At 35.8% G+C, this 22,311-nt stretch overlaps 2 protein-coding genes and 1 long non-coding RNA gene across 4 annotated transcripts; all 3 read right to left on the bottom strand.

Annotated features, from left to right (window-relative positions):
- Positions 1–587: 587 nt before the first annotated feature.
- On the bottom strand, positions 588–13,205 carry LOC125475392 (DNA ligase 6). Of its 2 annotated transcripts, XM_048580113.1 has the most exons (19): positions 10,818–13,204; positions 10,590–10,707; positions 10,350–10,431; positions 9,603–9,705; positions 9,330–9,426; positions 8,122–8,224; positions 7,484–7,612; positions 7,276–7,323; positions 5,076–5,173; positions 4,914–4,979; positions 4,138–4,297; positions 3,912–4,019; positions 3,622–3,671; positions 2,899–2,933; positions 2,739–2,800; positions 2,471–2,632; positions 2,280–2,368; positions 1,717–1,816; positions 588–1,118 (listed from the first exon to the last, which is right to left on the bottom strand). In XM_048580113.1, exons 1-19 carry the CDS (start codon positions 13,120–13,122, stop codon positions 810–812), a joined length of 4,224 nt encoding a protein of 1,407 aa, XP_048436070.1. In that variant the 5' UTR covers positions 13,123–13,204; the 3' UTR covers positions 588–809. The 2 variants fall into 2 exon arrangements, 1 of the variants encoding a protein (XP_048436070.1); XR_007256791.1 differs by lacking the exon at positions 588–1,118 and having other exon boundaries at positions 1,793–1,816; positions 2,280–2,386; positions 10,818–13,205.
- An 880-nt stretch (positions 13,206–14,085) lies between these two features.
- Positions 14,086–18,317, bottom strand: LOC103964932. Its single transcript, XR_007256790.1, has 10 exons — positions 18,203–18,317; positions 17,994–18,064; positions 17,186–17,243; positions 16,908–16,967; positions 16,755–16,823; positions 15,729–16,129; positions 15,010–15,119; positions 14,621–14,755; positions 14,420–14,510; positions 14,086–14,265 (listed from the first exon to the last, which is right to left on the bottom strand). It is a non-coding gene; the product is annotated as an uncharacterized LOC103964932 (long non-coding RNA).
- Positions 18,318–19,376: 1,059 nt separating this feature from the next.
- On the bottom strand, positions 19,377–20,187 carry LOC103933362. Its single transcript, XM_009343049.2, has one exon. It carries the CDS (start codon positions 20,063–20,065, stop codon positions 19,460–19,462), a length of 606 nt encoding a protein of 201 aa, XP_009341324.2. The 5' UTR covers positions 20,066–20,187; the 3' UTR covers positions 19,377–19,459.
- Positions 20,188–22,311: the final 2,124 nt, after the last annotated feature.

Below are 22,311 nucleotides of genomic sequence, written 5' to 3'. Positions count from 1 at the left end.
AAGTTTCAAAAAAGTATATTTCAACAATGACTTCATGAAAAGGTCGATAAGATTGTCTTGAGATTAGATCTACTTGACTTCAATCGTCTAATGCTCTTGTTGCTGATGGGTGAAGAAAAACTTCGATGCAATATGCTTGGTATTGTCGCCCTTGATGTATCATTTCTTTAGCAGGTTGACACTTGTAGTGATGTCTTCATGAATCATTGTTGGACCGCCAATGATGAAAGGAAAACAACATGAGGTCGTAATGTGTTCAATCACCCCTCAACTGAAAGCATTCAAGTGATGCTTCGTGTAGAGCTAGAATCTCAGCGTGATTTGAAAACGTAGGAACCAAGTCTAGTTTGGTATATCTATAGGATATTGTAGTACCTCTAATGATCTAAACAACCCATTTGAGACTGGGTTTGTTTAGAAAAATAACCACATCAGCATAACCAACCAGGCAAACTTCATTATGAAGATCGGGGGTTGGATCCGCTTAACGATGTATAAGGATAAATCAAGCCCTTATCCACTGTACCAATTGACATCAAAGTTCATGCACCGAATATAAAAAGATTGTAAACCTTTGGAGAACTAACTTTGTAGAATATGCAGAAGCAGATGCATTTTAATTTAAAGCTGAAGTGGAGATCCCTATGAATCTTTACAAGGTAACAAAAATAAGAAGCAAAGGGGATGACTGTTTAAGCCCCAACCATTTCAATCTATACAGCCAAAACATATTTCGTACTATGCTATTTGTACAAACATTACAAAACTTTGGACTGAAAGCAGTTCACGCACCAAATTAAAGAAAATTCTCAATTTTCAGGTGCCACGTCCATCTTCCTTGTCTGAGAACGAAACATTGCAGCTATATCTTCAGCTGTGCTACATTCATCTGGTTTTCTATCTGCCACAGTGCGAATGTACCTTGGGAATCTGATCGAAATGCCGCGTGATGGATGCACTAAACCTACAGCAGCCTGGTGAACAGGAGACACTGTAAAGTCTGCACCTCTTATTTCCCACACAAGTTCTGGGGAAAACCACATATCAGGCATCTCAGAGGTTTTATAATAAGGTGGTTTTCTGGACAAGATCTTGTCTCCCGAAAAGAAACCTTTCATCTGCAGTTAAAAACAGAAATCAAACCTATAATCAGCAGATTCATGAGATGAGATCACACGATACATTGACTCTTAATAAGAGAATCCACGTGCAACACAGCACGAAACCAATTGGAAGCATAATTTCCTGAAGGTCTTCTCCGCGCAGAAATGACAAATACACTAATAATTTGTCCAGTAAAAATAGAGTTTTCAAACTCAAGGGTCCTCAACATGAACCTGATTTCTGCCATGAAGCCCTAAACTATGCCTAATTCACCATTGCAAAGAGGAAATTGCTTTCCACCACATATCAAATAGCATACAACCCAAAGCTATACCGCACTAACTTTTAACAGGATAAATTTTAGAGAGGACACATTAAAATCTTAGGTCTCTTATATTTTAAGAAATATGAACCCTTCATTGCACTCCGCAATTGGAACTTGGTTTCAACAGGAAGTTGGAAACTTTTATCCAGCAGGATAACATTTCTAATATTGGAAACCACTTTACAGCCACAGGTCATCTTCGATCAGTCACAATATCTTCAGTAACATAACAAAAAATAGCATGTACCTTCTTAAGAAAATACTTTGCATATCAGCAATACACATACCTCTGTGTAAAATGAGTCTGAAAACCCAGACATGACACGGCAGACGCTTTGGAAATCTTCAGTCTCAGGGTTATAACATGCCATAAGAAATGGACTGTACCTGTAACATAAAGAACATGCTATGAGGAATGGACCTTACCCGCACAATTGATACATGCTTCAACCCTTTCTCTTTTATGGAATGAGTATGATTCAATATACTACTAAAAATCACAACAGAAACAGAAAAGACCGAATAGAAAGAAAAAACACAAGTTATCGACAAAGACTAAACTAATTAAAGGGTAGTGCTAACCACACCCATTTTTACTTTTGATACACCCCTCTCAATTTTGGCCGTCGGATCAAATGAATTGGAGAAGATCAATGCCCAAAAATTAACAAGGGTGTATGGGAGGTAAAATTGGGTGTGTGAATAGCACTTTCCTATTTAAAACTCTGTATTTGTAAATTCAATGACTTGGAAAACATGTAAAGCAACTTTAACGCTTGTGCATCCGTGTATGTAGTAGGTAATCACACACAGCATACAAGGTAAGCGGCAATGAAAAATAAATAATTACCAGCCTGCCTTTCTCCCGTTTCCATGCCAAGCTCCAATTGGGACTAAATCAAGAGAGTCGTTCAATCCCTCCATGTAGTCTCGCTTGACCTACAAAGGAAAGAAAGACTTAATAACAGGCCAGGTCAGATGTTTTTCCTATGATGTTTATTATATCAAATCATTTAATAAGAAACTTGAACAGAATTAAACCTTTAGCCACGTGTCTGTACGCTTTGATGGAGAATATCCAGCGTCAACATCTAAAGATTTAACCATAATCCCTTCGCATGAGGATTGGAATGAATTTTCAAGAAAGCAGCTGATCTTTGCTAACGTGGCTTCACTGGTTAAACAAGCATCATCTGCTTCAATCTACAAGCAGACAGATTTTACAAATCAGCAATTAAGGAAAGATCCATTATGCGAAAAGATAAAGCTAAAGCGCCAATTACAAGAAAAGTAAACCATAAGCACTTACTGTAATTTCCTTGGCATATTCAAAATAACCCAGCTTCTCAACATAAAACATATCTTTCAAATCTGCAGATTATTGAGCACCAAAGTTTGCAACATAATTTCAGGGTATCAAGATACTCTTAAGACAGAAATATACTACAAACTAAAGTCTGGAGACATACATTTTCGCCTTTGCCGCAGAGGAAAGCCCAGCAACCTGTGATAAAGTTTGATTAGCCTACTTTAATGATAAGCAACCATATTACAAAAAATAAAAACAGAAATAAATAAAAGCAAAGACAACAATATTATCGTGTAAAATTCTAGTGTGTCAACCCTGGGTCAACATAAAAACCATATACAGGTATTTAAATGTTTGTATTTCCTCTGAGTTTATACTGTTGGATGGCACAAATTCTAATAAGGAGCAGTTAACCCAATGCAGAAGCAATGGAAGTGTCAGACAAATGTCCAGGCCCTTCCAACCTTGCTCTTTTCGTGTAGTTATAAATATGATTTTATGCCAATTTATCTGTAACTATATGCTTTTTATGAAGTTGCCACACAAGGACGTTTATATGGTGGTATAATATGCCCAAGATACTTCCAACATTAAGATCATTTGACGCCCTTTGGTACAGCCTCTGACTAAAATAGGAATATAATCTGCTTTGAATAAAAATAGAAATATAAATGCTAATAGTTTGTGTCATTAATCTGGTTAAGACTAAATTTCTACAGATTAGATGATCAATTCATTAAACCAATGCAGAGCAGGGTTGTCATCCTATTGCTCCATAAAAGTTTACTAAATCAGTAATAAATTTGGGGTCTGAAAGCCTGTGTCTAAAACAGATGGAAAAACCAGATCAAGAAACGCTACATAAGGAGTTACAGATATTTACTGCTTTCCATTGGCAAACATGATATCAAACACAAATACGCAAATGTCGACCTGCACATGAAAGAAAATGTTTAAAAAAAAATTCAATATTTCTGAACAAAAATGAAATCTACCCATACGTTACACAATTATTTTATACAAATTTTATCTATCACTACGTGAACCTGTATAAATAGTCTATCAACATTTTTTATTAGATTTGATTTATTATGTAAGGAAGGCTTTAGAATGAACATCTTATGTTTCCCAATTAAGGAGCACATTGGATAGCATCCCGATAAGTCATACAACCTTTATGCTATCCAATGTAATTGATGTATCTCTGCCCCCTCTCCCACGTGACGACAATTCTTGAAAAGACATTAGCTTGTGACCATTATTCCTATCAACTGCAACTACCTGAAACCAGAAAATCTCAGAGAACTTAGTTATCCCCCTACCAAAAGAAAGAATTTAACAAGTCCAGAAGAGCGTCTGTCTGTGCTTGTCCATGAGTACAATACTAAGGAACTTTTACCTCCGCATCTAGTATAAAAGTTTCTGCATCAGGCTTACAGGATGCATTAACTATTTTAATCAGATCTGGAAATCTTGATGTTGACTCGTCCCCATTTCGTGAAAAAACGCGCAGAGACCCATCAACCAATTTGTGAATTTGGGCGCGCTGACCATCATATCTGAAATTATGGCCATAAGCATAGTAGTGGTTTCAAATCTAAGCGTACTCTCGTAAATTCACATGAGGCACAGTTTGATGAATGCAATGAACCACTTCAGCAGGTATCATAGAGTTACTTTAAAAATTAAAAGGAACAGTTGGAGCTTCTATAGCCAGAAAAAGGAGATAAGGGGAAGGAGGGGAGGGGAACAAGAGAAAGAGAGATGACCACCCATCTAATTCCTTTTGGGAATAAAGTATACCACAATGTAACCAATATTTAAAAAAATGACCACAGAAATTCTCAGACGAAAATTCTTGAAGTAAAACCTTGAAAATTTCTCAACCCTGAAATCTTTTCATCTTGTCGGAACAAATTATAGGTGACACGGAACAGAAGTCTCCAACAATTTTGGATTGACATCTTTTGAACCTCTTATTAGCAACTATATTCCCAAACACATAGCTTTCAGTATAAGACCAACGAAATTCAAAATATCTAATCATGAGTTTGAACATAAATAGTTTCAAAGGTCTATATCATAAGCTTAAATTATAAGATGCAGTGAATTTTCATTAGGCAGGAAAAATGACCAAGGCAAAACAATGCATCTACAGGTAAGGGAGGACCTTACTTGTATTCACATGTAAAAGCTTTATTTTCAAAGAGCTTCAGTGCTTGCTGAACACCATTCGTGATCCTACCACAAACAAACATTAAAAACACTGAGTTGGAGCATTAGTTTCTCTTCTACTTGCATTCTTTAATACAAAGAAGCAGTTTCAAAAGCATATACTTTGCAAGCATTGGCTTAATAGGTATTCCCGGAACCATTGCCAAGGTTGACGAAGAAAATCCAATGCCTTTGTCCATGAGGGAAGGAACGACCAAATCCTGCATACAATTAATCACGTGGCACATTCTGACATCTCGAGATGATAAAACCAGGATGACAAATTTGAAATTTTCCTTCAAAATAGCATTAGCATCTAACTTGAATTAGCTAAGAACAATGTATGATGTTTATGTTTACTATCAAAAGTGAGGCATCAGGAGATGAAAACAATCAGCCATATATAAAACACAAACTCATCATACAAATCCAATTAAGTGATGATAATGCACAACTGCATTGGTAAACCTTAAATAACTGAGACTGGTCCAAACATAAAAGTTGCACTTCAGGAAACTTTAAAATAAACGACAACCGAAACTCGATACATAATCTCAAGTCATTGACATTTCTGCATAAACTTTAGTTTTATTGTATGCAGAAAAATAAGGGCTTATTGGAAAAGCCAAACTACACTACACGAAGGCTTGATCTTGCCAACATCACAGCCCACCCAAATTATCCTCATAAAAGTCAACATCCAGTTATAACCACACCAAGTTGAGATATAGATTTTAGAAGATCATGGTTCACGAAACAAAGACGGAAAATGGTTTTCGAATAAGAAAAATATAAGCATATGATATTTATGAACCCGTGAAAAAAAATATTAGATATGGAAACCCTAATTGAAAATGGTTCCCAAAACCTTGTCCAGAGTCCAGACCCAAACTCAACATAGAAATCGTATCAAGCCTAACATTATAGCGGTAGATAAGGGTTTAAAATAGTTACAGTGATTATGGCTGTGGAAAAAATAGTCCCAGAGGATGATGCCAGAGTGAACTCCCTCTTTCACCATAATAAAGGCAGTTGCACTTGGTGGATAATAATTATGTACCTCTGAACTATTTTAAGTTTTTATTACAAGTGCCAGGTCATGTAAAAGAAGTCATAACAAACTATAGAATCTTACAAAACGACATTGGATACACTTGCTTTTGCACTTAAGCAGAATGGTATCAAAAGCGGCATTGTGATTTCATACCCCATTTTATAGTGGAAAACAAGACATGAATAGAATACAGTCATCTAAAGGATAAAAATAGAACACCAAAACCAGCATCTACCTACAAAAAATTTACAAAATATATCAACAGCATCAGCATTCCCATTTGAAAATAACAGAAAGTGCACTCTCCTGAAACTCAGATGACAACTAGGCAAAAAGAGAGGCCCAGCAACGAACCCTCTCTCACAAATACCCTCACTTTCTTTTCTTTTTTTCTTTTTTTTTTGAAACTAGTGTATCTGAGCCTTTGAACCAACTAATCACCAGCCACCCCCACCCCCACCCCTTCCCCACTCCCTCCCTCCCTCCCTCCCCACCACCCCCCCCCCCCCCCCCCCCCCCCCTCTTTTCTTCCCCCCTCTTAACAAACATTTGGGGAGCGAGAAACTCTAGCATTTACAAGGTGGGTACTGTTGAGAATGAATCCCACCTTGATGAGAGGAGGAACCTTGCATGTGCTTATAATATAATAGTTTACTCCCTATATTGTCAACTGCTCCAGACCACTCGGGAGCAAACCAAGGACCCGACCACTAGACTAACAACTCAAAAATACCCCACTTTCTCATCCCTCAGACCCTCCAAATTCCAGTATCTGTCTATATGAATAAAAGCAATAACTGAACATCTTCCCAAAATCAAAACCCCTTTTCCATCCTCACAAAAATATTGTCCTCCCAAAATAATGCCATGTGTAGCTGGAACTAGCAAGAACAGATTTGCCTTCCTGAATAGCCAAAGATTCAGTTCTGTAAGACAATGTAAAACCGATGATTCACACTCTCAGCATCTTTCTTGCACAGCACACACCAATGTGGAGAGGGAAACATGTACCTGGAACCACCCAGCACATATATCGCCCTCCCTGAATAGCCTTAACCAAAGGACCATAATAATTTTTCATAAGAATGGTAGGAATTTTTACTCCAGTTGCAATGTTTTAATCTTTCACACCTTCAACAAGAAATTCTCCAGGGAAACCACCTATATACTAGATTGGGGTTGGTGCAGGCCTTCCAATAAAACAAGAATTTAGCTTCTAGAGACACAACAGGCAACTAAAATTTCGGTGAAAAATTCACAAGTACTCACCAAATTGGGCAGAACATTGTACGCTTCAACTACAGCAGCTGAATGACGCTGGAAGTTTAAGAAAGCCACGGAAAAAAAACATTAATATTAGAATAAACTAGATATTCAAACAAATTTATATCTTTGATAATAAAAAAATTTGTAACATTTGTAATAAAAATAAAAAACATTGTGGAACTATTTAGTTCAAATAGATAAATATTAAAACCTGAAGCTTATCTTTCATATTTTCTACTCTTCCTTCATTATTGAAGTTATACGAGGAGTTAATGACAACAGCTTGTGCCAGAGCAGGTAGAACAGTTTTCATCATTGCTCCAATTCGTAAATTCCTGACCTGTACAAAGAATATACAGAAACTGAGTGGTGATAATCATATAAAGCAGTTTCCACTTGAAATGATTCTCACTGTAACTCTATTCCTATTACACCAGAATTCGCTTCCATCCACTCGACAGATGAAGCTTTTGGTTTGTCTACTCAAGCAAGGGCAGAGTTTTTTATTTTGCATGTCATACTGTATAACAAAGAACTTTCATGTTGTCAAAAGAGTTGAACAATTAAAACAGAGGAAGAGGAAGTGGCTGCTCATATTGATCAGTCAACCAAAAAAAGGACCAGCACCTCCTCCCCTCCCTATCCCCCCCCCCCCACAAAAAAAAAAAAACAAAAGATCAAAGATATATAACACAAACCCAGCTGTTTCAATTGGAGACTGGAAGACTTACAAAACTGAAATCATGAGTATTTTTTTGTTATATATACAAGAAAAACATTGGGTCATCTAAATCTAGCCATGTTTAGGTGAAAAACACTGAGAACCAAAAAGCTCTGTAAGAGTGTTACCAAAGTTCTAACAAGAAACTTCATCTCTTTCTCTCTACAAGAGCGCATTAGATTCAAAATGAGGCTTTTCTTTCGAACAGTGCTTCCAATACCTGTTTGTACACTGATGAATAATACATAAGTAAAGTGATGAGGTGCAAGTAATATGAGAAGATAAAATAAATTAACAATTAAAATGAATGATGCACCAGTACAATTTCCATGCTGTAAATAAACATAGATTAGAGAAAAAAGAACATATTGGTTATATAAAATGGTAATAAGCAAAATAATTATGCCAAAAGTACCTAAAAGCCATCTTACATTAACGTGTTACCATTAAACCTCTACGAGACTCCATACATGCCCCAGTCCTTCAGAACACAACAACACCAACAATGCAATCATCTACCCATCACCACATATTGTTGTTTTGTTAATACAGGCTATTGAACTTAATTCCATTACGAGCAGACTTACGGCCTTAAGACAACATTGAGTTCAAGGCCCGCACTTTAAAATCTCAGGAAGGAGGAAAAAGAACACTATGTACAGAGAAGAGAATATTTAATCATAAAATGCAAATCGCAGAGAAGTGGCCTCAGTGCCAACAAATCATTAGAGGGTTTTCCAATACAACTCCCTTTGTTTTGCAAATGTTTCTTGGGTAAGTTTTTGTAATTTCTACAAACTTAGTGAAACATGAAAATTTAGAGAACTCTGGAGGTACACTGGTTTTCTTATATATAAAATAACATAATTCATTATAAGGAAAAGAATAGAGCAGTTCTGCTGGTACACTGTTAAAAAAAACTCAAGGAATTCAACTTATTTGGCAAATAAACTTGAAACCAGATTCAAGTTTTAAGGGGGCTAAAATACAGTAAAAGTCTCCATTTCATCAAATTTAAATCTACAAAGCAATTATAAAGTAATTATGTAAAATTTATCTCAATCGTTGAACATCAGTAGCCAGAAAATCCTGTTTCTTTTTCTCCAGTCACAAACAATCCAGAAAAGTTAAGGGGTCATCAGCCAACTTTTTATAACCCAAACCTCAATTGAACTGAAACAAGATCACTAATATGAAATACATGCTAGATTCCGTCAAATCTTCATAAATCAAAAGCATGCACCACACATCAACATTTCTGGTCATCTAAACATTGTAACTGGACTAAGTTCATCATATATCGGTCTTGAACAAAAACCAACTGGACTATCCATACCTTATCTTTTGGAGTGCAGAAAATACATCCTTTATGAACAACGGTGAAGGAGGGGCAAGTAACTTTTGTGTCTGCCGGCATGCTTGAGCAACATCACCTTTAAGATATTATACTGTTAATAAAATTTATTCAGGGACCATGGCAGGATCACACCACCCAATCCCCCCCCCCCCCCCCCCCCCCCCCCCAAAAAAAAAACCCACCTCTAAACATAAAAAGAAAAATGCTTAGAAGAGCAAAGAGAGAGGAGTGAGAAAAATGGCCCATTCCTACCTAGATCACCCAGCTCACTGTACATCTCCCTTATTGTGGATCGGCTTGTCCCACATGCTTCTTCCAGTGCTGATGTGACCAAACTTCCACCGATGTTTAGCTCCTGTATAATTCTTATAAATGAGAATTCCTTCCTTTTTAACAGGAGAGGGGCCCTTAGGCAGCATATTTGTGGTTTGTCTTTAAAAAATTCCTTGTATTTCTTCTTCCTAACTCTATCTATTGGCCAGCCAAATGGAAAGGAAAATAAAAAGTATATGGGCAGACAACAGTTGTCAGGGAAAAAAATGCATCAAACAAGCACATTGAGCAGAAAAAGTTGACAATCCACAAGTAAATCACACTTCTTGCACATAAAAATGCTGAACCACAACACTAAAAAGTCCAAATGCAAACAGAAACCACTTAACCAAATCTCGCAGTTAGAAAGTTGGAAACCATTGATTTTCTAGTCTAACTAAAAGTATAACCCAGTCTATAATTGTTATTAAGGCATGCTCAAATACAAAAGACAACAGATCTAACTTTGCATGGGTTTAGGAATACAAAGTGAACATCATCGCCACAGCTAAAACTGATAAAAAATTTAACCCGTCAACAAATACATGCTCTAATATGAAAGTTTTCATTCAACTACTTCATAGTTTTAGCCAATGCTCTTTAGTGTATAAGAAATAAGTTGCACACATATGTCCAGGCAAGCAAACAAAATATAAATACAAATGATAAAGAATAAATTCAACTAACCACATTTTCATGGTCAGCAGCGATCTTATTTGTGCACAAATACACGGATGGCAGCACGTCATCAGGAGACAAGGCAAGCAAACTGCGTATCAAGAAGCATCACAAGCAATTATGGGCCACTTTTTTCTATTTCTTTTTTTTTTCTTGCAACAGAATTATATACCACATAACCAAAGTGGACAGTGGATCCTGAATAATAAATAAAAGCCCGAAAACATCACAATGGATCATACACCAAACCTTCTGAACATATTGCAGAGCATGGAAGTAGCTTTTATCTTGCCCCTTTCATCCTCAAGTAAGTCAAAAGTTCTTGCAAGATGTAAGTATGGAGCATTCTGTCCATTCCTCCAGCAAGCTGCACATGTTATCTCCAAGTTAATCAAGATTCCTATCTAAACAATTATAGCATATAACACAAATAAGTTCTGCAAATTGAACATCGTGTTCTAACTAAATGGGACTAACCATGTTCTATAGGATTGTATTTTTCTGGTGGTAGAGACACAAAAGTTATATTTACGTTCTCTGGTAATGAAACCTGCATGGACGAATCAGTTGTTGGTTCCATTTTCCTTGACTGAGTTTTCTCTTTGTCGGAAGAGCAATTATTTACGTGGCAGTGGAACTGAACTGATTTTTCATTAACCATCAATTCTTCTTCATTCTCACCAGACCTTCCTTCGCAATTAGAGTAATATATATTAAGCGCTTTATTGATATCTCCATTTGCCTCCTCCAGAATGGTGGCAGCATAGCTCTCTAGCGATTCATCACCATCTATTATCTTAAGAAACTGATGTATCTCATCCCTGTATGATTTGGGGTCATCGTTGAGCAAATTTTCATATTTAGGGTTTTGTTCATGCAATGAACCAGCCACTGCAGTTTCTGGAACATTTGGTAAGACTTTACTAAAAAACCTTGTTATTGCCAGTTGCTTCGGCCCGCCCGAATCCAATTTCGAATTTAATTTCAATTTTTTGTTCACCTTATTGTTAACTTTCCTCGCCCTTTTTCCAGGAGATATTCCACTTTTAATCATATTCCTTGGCACGAGTGAGATATAATCTTGACTTAAAGGAATGTCAGTACTTCTGCATGGACTGCTCTTATCAGAACCTGCTTTTGGAAGTGATGCAGAGTCACAAGTTGAGGTAGTCTTGGACATAGAATCAGCAATTCTAGAAGCATTTACTTGCTCATGAAATTCTGTCTCACGTTCGTAGAAATTAGAAACTGCTTCAACGATGTCCCCTCCCGTGCTACCAATCAAAACTAGCATCTGCTCATGGGTGACCCATGTGGGCAAACAATCACGAAGTTCTTGGACGATTTTTTCTGCTTCCTCATCATTTAACAGCACTTGATTTTGTGGATCAGGTTCTTGTAGAGAAGATGATAATTCCATGCCTAAACTGATAATACTATTTCCTACTATATCCTTATCATATGACAGTGCCTCTTTCTCCTCATCGAGCCCCAAAATGGGGCCCTTGTTGGACTCATTTTCTACACTGTCAGCTACTTCTTTAGACCCAAGACGAAAGCTCTTCAAGAACTCCTTCTTGTTCGCCATTTCATCAACTAACCCAGCAAAATGCTTTTGCATTTTACTGGCGTGCTTACTATCAAGCTTTTCAACATCCAAGCCCACTGTAGGAACGACACGCTTTGGTTTCAAAAACCTCACATATTCTCTAAGTTCTTCATAGTTTGAATGTTCACTATATGGTACAAGATGGATCTCAAATGAATCCTTCGACCTAACCGAAAACTTATTACGCTTCACTTCATAAGTCCAACCAGTAGGAACAAAACCCACAACCTTAGAGTATCCTCTTTCGGCCATAATCTCCTTCATGTTTACAAAATTAGGCTTAAAATATGGCCAAGTCTCACCCAAGACATTCCACCCAACAACATGTACATCACTTTCACATTCATCCTCTGTAAATACCCCATTCTCTCCATAACCCAGAACACGAAAAACTGCCATTTTACGAGCATCCACATGCACCTTACGATTACACCTATGCGCGATTTCAAGCAAAATCTTCTCTTTTCCAATTACATAAGTAGCTACAAGAAACAAAACATTTTTCATTTCACTTTTACATTCACCCCCAACTCGTTCTATCACACTAGCAATATAATCTACAGACTCTTGTTGTGAAGGAAACACGAATTTCGGATTACAATACGTAGTGTCCAAGAAAACAGCATCGGAACCCACAAATTCACACAGAAAAGGGTCCAACTTCATCGAACCCGAAAACCTAAAATCGCCAGTATGAACATACCTCTCAAACTTTCCGTTCATATCCGGAATTTTAAACAAGAACTGAACCGCACCCGGACAGTGATTAGCGTCAATCAGCACAACCTTCACCCCATCGATTACAACGGGTTCGCCCAGCGGCAGAGCGACAACGAAATGAGGAGAGACCTTGAGCACCTCAGTGAGAAGACGGGCGGTGATCGGAGAACAAAAGACGACGCCTTTAGCCCAATTGGGGGAGAGGCCGCCGTAGTGATCGGAGTGGAAATGGGAGAGGAAGTAAGAGACGGAGTGATCGCCGGCGTGGCGGAATGCATCGACGGCGAAACGGGTTTTGGGGATGAGTTTGGAGTGAGGGAATGTGGAGGGAATTGGAGGGAAAGAGGGATGGGGAGGGTTGGGTTGGTGGGAGAAGGCGACGAGGGCGTCAAGGAAGAGGTGGGTGGAATCAAGGGTTGGGGTTCTGGTCACGGAAGAGGATGAGGAGGCCATGGGAGATTGGACATGGATGTCAAGAGGAAAGCAATGTTTGGAATTTTGAGGTTTTCTGGTGGAAGTCGTAAGCAGGTATGTTGAAGGCGGCAAACACCAACTCACAGTTTATTGTGTACCTCAAAAGCTATTTGGGTATTTTCTGGAAATGATAGTGACATCACTTTCTTTTTCTTTCTTTTTTTTTTTCCAATTTATTTATATGGCTCAACCGTAATTAAAAAAAAAGTATGTGAATAGTATTACATTTGAAAAAAAAAAAAAAAAAAAAAAAAGAACAACTTAGTAATTACAAAGTTTCAATCAAATTATTCACTTTTAATCTTAATAAAAACTATACTTCTGATGAGTCTCTTATCCAAAATATTTTGATTTTGTTTTCGTCTATTATATTTCTACTCAGATATTTTGATTAATAGACAGTATTGATCACTAAATTTATATTAGTTTAGACATTAGTTAGTTCCTTATCAGTTTCCTTTCGAAATTGACATTACTCTTTGTCAAGAACTGTTATCATGTGGCTAATACGAATTTCAATTTGGTATATGGCTATATGGAAATTGAATGTACCAGTGCGTAGACCAAACAATTTATTAGTTAAAAGTTCAAATCGTCAACTTATGCGTTTGATATTAATATTGAAAGACATAACCATAATTTCGCCTAAGTTTGAAGAACTATAAACGAATTTCACTTCAAGAGTTTGGCAAAACAATTTGCACTTATAATTACGTACTTCAATTCCTTATTCTACCAAGGGTTTTTATAATAAACCTTACTTTTGCTTGGCTAACATATGGTAAATTCAGTTTTGGATCCTTGATCCTCTCTTAAATTAAAGACAATACCGATATTGAATCATTGATTTGTCTGAATCAAAAAAAAAAAAAAAAAAAACGCATGCTACATATTTTGACCCATATTAAATCTAAAAGAAAACTTAAAAAGAATTCCAATAGTATATACTAGTAATAGTGCCCGCGCGTTGCCGCGTGTTTAAAAAATGTATAAAATATATGTGCATTCATATTAGGTGTATTATTTACAATTGTATTTATACACATAATAATTTGTACCTGAAAGTTATATTGACCGTCGCTTCCCAATTTTTTTATTTTATTTGTGATGATGTACATGCTTCTGTGTTATGATTTGAGAAAATAGAAGCTGTTAGTACAAATAAATAAGAATGTTAAAGAAGAAGAACAATTTTTATAATTGGTAAAGAAATTGGGTAATTTTTGCAGTTTTTAAATAAATTTAATAATATACTACAAAGAAAACTGCGAGGTACCTATTATTTTGATCAGCAATCTTCTCCAAATAGTAACACTGGATGATGGCATAAACTGTCATAGCCTTCAAAAATGACAATTGGCAAAAACCTGTTTATATCGGAGATAAAATTTTAATGACATTCACAGGATAAAACCTGTTAAGAAAAAGAAAGAAGAAAAAGCATTGATTGCTTTCTTTGTAAATTGAATTTACATACCATATGAGAGGTTAATCTAGCTTTGATCGAGATTTGTAGTACATGCTGAAGTTCTCAATGATTGACGGTGAGATGGTATACAGTTGATTGACTCGTTTTAGATGAAGACAACTGTGAACATTTCTGAGCCAAAAGCTGTTGTGGAGTTTGTTAGAGAATTAGGCAATATATGTAAAAACTGAGAATTGTTCCAAGTGATGAACCATGAATATAAAAGAGTTTTATTTTATAGTGGAAAACAACATAAAACAATAAAAGAAAATCTTTACAAATTCGTTTGAATTTCCTATACCATATGTTACTGGGTTTTCAATTTTACACACCAATGTGCCTATCTTATTTGCAGCACGAAACCAACATTAACATATAACAAAAGGTTGAGTGTTTACCTGCCAATGTAGCAATAGGAACGACCACTATAGCTCCAATTCAAAGGTCAAACCTTTCTGCAAATAAACCACTCTACGTTTCACCAATTTATTCCATCTCACCACGAAAACTAAGCAAGCACAAACCCACATTACAAAATTAACATTTAAAAGAAAATGGAGCTCGTCTTCTTGGAAATTTAAGCACCAATGCATAAAATTGTCCACTAATTCTTAGTTCTTCTATGCATTGTGGGATCATATGCTAACTTGCAATTGACATTATAATTTATGAATTTTATGTAAACAACCCTTAAGTTTATATCTTGACAGTTAAGACGCAAGAAAAGCTAAAATATATTTACTCTGATTGATCAAATTACTTAGTCTAATTCCCAAAATATGTAATGTACAACATGGTCATCTTTACACATGTATTATGGAAGAAACCAAAACCAAATTAAGGAATTTTAATTTAAAAACAAAGGTAAAACATAAGGTACAAATTACACTAAAGTATGGACATTGCATCCAAAAAAAGAATGGATCATTTACTGTCAAGTTAATATTGTAATCTCTTATTACATTATTAAGGTCTTCTTCATACTGCAAAGATAATAAACAAAGTTTAAGTCCACTGATCTTGAGGCCAAATAAGAAATAACATCATAATTAAAAACTAAAATAGCTGACAAATAATTTGATCAAAGTGAATAGAAGATTAGCTGACAATGCCATACCCTACGATCAATGATAATTTGATACAATGCCACATGGAAATTGCTTAGCCCATCTACTGAAGACTAAATGTGTGAAAAAATAGGCTGCAAAAGAAGAGTAAATGAAGCATAAGTTGAAAAAGAATATTTGGTCACAAATGACCTTACTGTTAAAAGTAAATTATAAGAACTTACCATGGGTATTGATAGAAGCAGGAGACTGTTCATAAAGATTTATCTATTACCAAAGAATTAGTGAAACACATGACTAAAATCAAATTCCTATCTACCCAAGTCTTTATACAACTAAAAAAGTTGGGAACATTTAATCATAACCTGGAAGAAGAATTCATTTGGTGATTTGATTCAAACCTGGCTGAAATCTTCGAGTCTTCTTATGATTTCAAACGTCTCCAAACTACCTGGTGTTTCAAAAAAACATCAAGCCCAATAAATACTACTCACACAACAAAAATTAATAAATATAAAAACCGAATTTGTTCAAATCAACACAAAAAACCAAAAACTCATAGGAGCTTCCTTCTGAGAATCTCAAACTCTAACCATTTCAAAAAAAGTTCTTCGCATTTCCTCAAATACGTACTAAACTCTCTCCTACTGCTCAAAATCCAAATGAGTACTTAAGATATACAGAACCACATTTAAGTTAAAGCTATACTGCACTAAATGACATTCAAAACCACAAACACCAAAACAAAAATGAATTCAACACCTTGAATGTGTAATACTCATATCTAAATCCAATTTGAAACATAATTTTCGCCCTTAAAATTTTTTCAACAAATGAACAATCAATTTAGGAAAGCAACTACAATGCAACTGAAGAGCTGTTCGACTTAGCTCCATTTAGTATGGCCAAAAGCTTGAAAAACAGCTTAGAAGCACAATTCCAAATATTACCAAAAGCAAGCATCTTTGGGGTAAAGAGCCCACTTTCCCAAACAGAGCTTTAAGTTCATGCCACATGATTCGAATTAATTTATCACTAATATAAGTTCTAAAATGGTAAAAAATGAGGAAATGCACCTATCACCCTGTTCACTGTGATCTTTGAAATCCAAGTTCCACTACGTAACCCTTTGCATAGCTGCGTAACTTCCGGTGACGAACACGATTTCAGAATATATAAACTTCAGAACTTAATTCATTCTATAAAATAGAATTAAAAAGTTGATTTACACTTGTAAGGCATGCTCCGATGTTGATATAAAGTTGAGTCAGTTGATTTGTAACCACCAACTGTAAACGAAAAATGTAAATGCTAAGTTAGTTTACATGTTTAAATCTTTTGGTAAATGCTAAGTTATGTTATTATGTATGATGGCATGCCAAAGACCAAATAAAAAAAATAACAGTAAAGAGTTAAAACTCAAAGTTGAAATACCATCTTCAATGTACCATCATATGCTAGCATTTAAAGTTGAATTGTTAAAATTTAAATCCTATGATCAACTCACCTTTCTTAATCTTTTCTGGAGGAATAAACAGAACGTCTCTTCTACTCTTCTTTAACCACTGCACTAAAAAAAACATTAATGTTCAAATATTAAAATTGAAGATCTTAAATTCATAAGTTAAAAACTTAAAAGCTAGTTAAAATAAACATCCATCACAACAATAGCTCGGAAATTAAGTTGTTTTATTTCTGAGCATTTTTTTGGCAATCAAACGGAGAAAATCTGTGTTAAACTAAACAGGCAATGGTTGTTAAATTTAGTTCTTTAAATTTATAATTTTTTTTAACATGTGAGTTGATCCGTACTTTTTAATTTGGTTTGGAAATGGGGTAAGATCATGTTGGTTTAAAACAATTGTTAACATGTTATGGTGGAATATATTATACCAAGGATTAAACAAATAGTTGTCATTTATTTCTTGCAATGCATTCACTGTTAATGAATAGTGACATCAAATTGATAAGTTTGTAGCTACATAGGAAAAAAGACTAATAGGTATTATGCACGTAAGTAATCAACCAAAACCTCTTTCCACATCAACTAATCAATAGCTTTAACTGTAAAAAAAACAAAAAAATTGATTCGAAAAACCTCTGTAACTATTGTAATTTTCAGTTTCTAACTCATTCTTTTGATCAATATCATCTGAATCAGTGTAATTTCATCAAATTCTAATCCATATGATCACTTGTGTGCCTAAAAACTAATCGACTCTTAACAGCAGCACAAAAAAAAAAAACTTGGAAAAACGAAGTTGTGTGCCTAAAGGCTTCGTTTTAAAAGACAGAGAAGGGCATAAGAACTTTACCTTAGGAATTTTCCCAACTCCGCTCAACCTTTTTACCCACCCTAAAAAATACTTCAAATCCGATCCACCTACTAAAACACACCCAAAAAAAAAAAAAAAAAATTAGCAAACTAATAAACTTAATTATATATGATCATTTCACCACATATTTCAAATTAATTGGTCAAAAAATTAATTAATTAAAATGAGTTTAAAATAAATATAAAAACCAATAATAATTGTGATTGTCCATTTTCTGCTCCCTGGGCTTTCCACTTGGAGTTCAAGATAGCACGAAACCACTTAAAAAAAAAACTATTCAATTTCTGAGACCAGAGAACAAAAACCAAGCAAACACCACCAACGCAACAGAAACAACACAGTAAAACAGAGTTTTAGAGGGAAAAAAAAAAACAGTGGACTTTAATTTTACATCGATCGAGCAATCGATCTAGATGAAAACCCTAAATCTCGAAGACCAAGATTTCCTAAAACGAAAATTCGAATTAGATGGAACAGCCACACACAAATCATCGAAAAAAAAGAAGAAAAGTTTTGAAGAAAAAACTCAGAGACCTTAATCAGATGGGGTTTGCAAGGTTGTACACAAAAACCCTAAAATTCGCACACCAATTTTCCTGAAACAAAAAAACCCAATCAGATCAAACAACCACAATGAAAACATCAAAAAAAAAAAAAAAAAAGGAAACAATCAGTGCAAAACGCAAAGACTTTAATTTTACAGCGATCGATTTGCAAATTTCTTCCCAATCAAAGAAAAGACAAAAAAAATATAAGCAGAGAAACCACCTGAAACAATGCAATCACCCGGAAAAGAAACTCTTCATACGACACACAATCGACGCAGAAAGAGAAGCAGGGAAACACGAAGGATTGACGCAGGGAGAAAAGCACGGAAACAGAGAGGAAGAGAAAGGGAAAAGCGACGGAAGAAAATGGAAGAGAGTTAAGCAAGGAAACACGAAGATCGAACAGGGAGAAAAGCAAAGAGAAACAGAGAGCAGGCGAAAGGGAAAAGCAACGGAAGAAGATGAGAGAGGGTTCGAGCACCTTCCCATATGTAGACTCACTCTACCAAGGGGTAAAATCGCCAATTCATGTAGCATCTTTTAAAGGGCTGAAAACCGTGCGTTAGATCAGGGGTAAAACCGGATTGACACTGTTAATGAACAGTGCCAATCAGCTGAGCTTTAGTATATATAGAATATTATTGTTTTGTATTCTTATGGACAAACCAGAGAATGAAAATTGAACTCAAGATTTCGGATGAAGAGTGAATGCTCACACTGTGCAAAAAGAAGAGGAAAGTTAGTATTTAATTTACAACCATATGTTTATATGCATCATTACATCCTTAACATATATAGAAGAAGACTCGAACCTTTCCAGTGGTGGAGAGGTGAAAGCCCACGTTGACAGGGCTAAAATTCCATAAATAACCCTACTGTACATGCCATGAATAATAATCACCTTGAAGAAACAGAAACTGCAGGCTCTTCTGCTATGGTCTCCAGCAATGGCTTCTTTGACCTACTCATAGACAATCTGTGCATGAACTCCGGCGCCGAGAAATCTTCTATATCATCCAAATTCAACTTCGGCATCGCCGCCTTATTATCCGAACTTTCCCTCCAACTCTCAATCATCTTACCCTCTTCGCCGTCATCATGAGCAAATTTCGTGGCCTGATGGTGATCATCAGCCGGCCTCACCTTCACGTTTCTCCCGGAAGCCCACTTGCTTGAGGAGCTGGACGCGGTGGCCTTGAGGAACAGTGGCCCCATATCAGTCGTTGTGACGGTGGAGTTGAGCCTTATCATGGGGAACGTGACGTATACGTCGCCGATATCTAAGTCTTCGTCGGCATTGGGAGGTGAAAATCTTCTTCCGACACGAAGAGACTTGGTGTTCACGAGGAAGAAGTTTGGGGTGTCGAGCATGAGCTCGGCGGCTTTTATGGGGACGTGAAATTGTTTGATTTCGCCGCTTGGGATGATCACTTTGGTGGCTGCAGGTTTCCCATGCTTGCTCAATATTGGGGTTGCTAGGCTGCAAGAAATGTAGTTGCCCATGTTGTCTAGAGAGAGAGGGAGGTATATAGAGTTGAGATGAAACTTTTGGCCTGGAAGTTTGAGGGGAGTTGAAGATTTATACAAGGGAATTGAAGAAGATGTCTCTCAGCTAAAAATATGATTAAAAGCGCTTACTTCTGCACCCAAAATATTAAGTTCGATTCTCTTTTTTCTCTATTGTTTGAATGAAAAAAACTAGAAGATTCTGAAATAAGATAATAGTAGAGCCAGTTGTATTGTATCTGGGTTTGACATTGTTGGTGGAGTCCGCGTTGGGCCAAAAAGGAAGAAAAAAAAATATGAGAAGAAAGCAAGAAAATGTATTAGAAGGTACATTGCTAAGAGAGATTTTTCAGTGTGACCATCACACGAGGTGGTACATCACGTGTTATTATATAAATGGTGGGATATGTGTTAAAAAGTTAATAGCTTAAAAAATAAAAGTTCCCACCAATTGCATAAAAACACATGGTGTATCACCCTTGTTCTTGTCACAACTAAAAATTTCTCCGCTACTGCGTTTCAGGTTGGCTTTTTATTATTTATTAATTAATTAACAAAATGATTATGCTTATAGTATCATCTATGAACAAATATACCCTGTTATATAACGTGTGGGACCTTTCTTCATTGTACTTGACTTACTCGTTCTTTTTTTAGTTCTTAGAATGGGATTAGGAGCTTATCTATAACACCAATGTTATTTATGTAGGATAACTGACTTGTATTAAAGAGTCATGGTACATGTTGTCAGTTTTGTGTATCTGCATCAATATACTCTATTTACAAATCATTTAGTTCTTCTATTACTATTGTGCTAAAGTCATTAGGTTTAAGCGATATAGTGGTGAGGCCAGCTGATGATCATCATCAGTTCACAAAGTTTGATCATCAACAATAAATACATAGGGTTGTGCTAATTGTATACATTGCTGCAGTGACAAAAAAAAATGGTCTGGAGTGAATTTGCATGACCAAACAAATTAGAGTAAACTCCTATACGGCTACCAAAACATATATCTACAAATGCTACCAGTATAGATTTGTTACAAAAAAAAAAAAATTTTAAAAAATGTGATAGATGCAATTAGAGTGTCTTATTTGTTGGAAGAAATACAATGAATCCATAGCATGTATGTATTCGAGGTTGAATAAAGAAACGATGTGTCATCATTTGGTGACCAATATTTCTTCCATGTATCCCTTCCCTAGTCTTCTTAAACATATTTCTGCATCTCTTCCATGATTTATGGATGATTAATTCAATGAAGCATATATGTGAATGTGATAGCTTGGGAACCAAATAAACACTTATGACTTGCATATCATTTACGTGTGAATTAACAGGACAGCATGTGACCTTTTGAGATGCATGCATGAATGAATAGTGGGGTTTGTATTTTACCTTTTTTGGCGGTGGCGGTGGCGGTGGCGAGCCGTTGAACGAGTCCATTAAAACAATCAAAGAGGGGCAGCTCATCATATTCTTCCTCTGCCTGCTTGCTGCCTGATTGCGTCACGGGATCGTTGGTGTCACATTTCCAAGTATCTTTCACAAAATTCTCTCACTCACTCTCCCGAATTTATTTATTTATTCTATGCCAATACAATAAATTGTCGTATTATATACAATTTTTTTTAATAAAACAATAATGTTAGTGAGTTAAATAGTTCTGCAAATATAGTAAAGCGTCATATGCAATATCAATTTAAATATTTGGTTATTTAATATTAAATCTTGTATTTCTTTTTGCTGATTTTTATATTGGTTGACATATGATGCATTAAAAATGATATTAAAGTTCCTTTCCATCTCATAAAAACACTTCATTGATTCTTTCCTATCTCCCTCTCACTGGACTACATCTCAATCTTGGTAGAGGCTTGAGTGCACTTGTCACATCTTAGACTGGCTCCACTCTAACACGATATTGTCCGTTTTAGGCTTACCATTCTCTCACAATTTTGTTACTAGGAGCTCATGAGAAACTTCTCAGTGGGTCACCCACAAAATTTGATGCGAGATTTATACGCACACAAATTAAACCCTCTTTTTGTCAATTGTAGTATAAGTATAAGTAGGGATCGTTCTGGACCGGGGATTAGGAGGGATTGTTAATCTCTTGGAAACTGACTCAAAAACGTAAAAACAAGATAAAACACTAAACTAGACTCAAAGAATGTGAAACTAAACGTTAAAACACTAAGACAAACCAAAAGACTCAAAATGCTTTAAAAACACAAAC

This window comes from the organism of the source record quoted next, unplaced genomic scaffold (genome assembly GCF_019419815.1).
Source record: "Pyrus x bretschneideri cultivar Hongxiangsu unplaced genomic scaffold, Pyrus_bretschneideri_v1 Contig145, whole genome shotgun sequence".
Classification (NCBI taxonomy): domain Eukaryota; kingdom Viridiplantae; phylum Streptophyta; class Magnoliopsida; order Rosales; family Rosaceae; genus Pyrus; species Pyrus x bretschneideri.
This window is presented reverse-complemented; position numbering and strand designations above follow the sequence as displayed.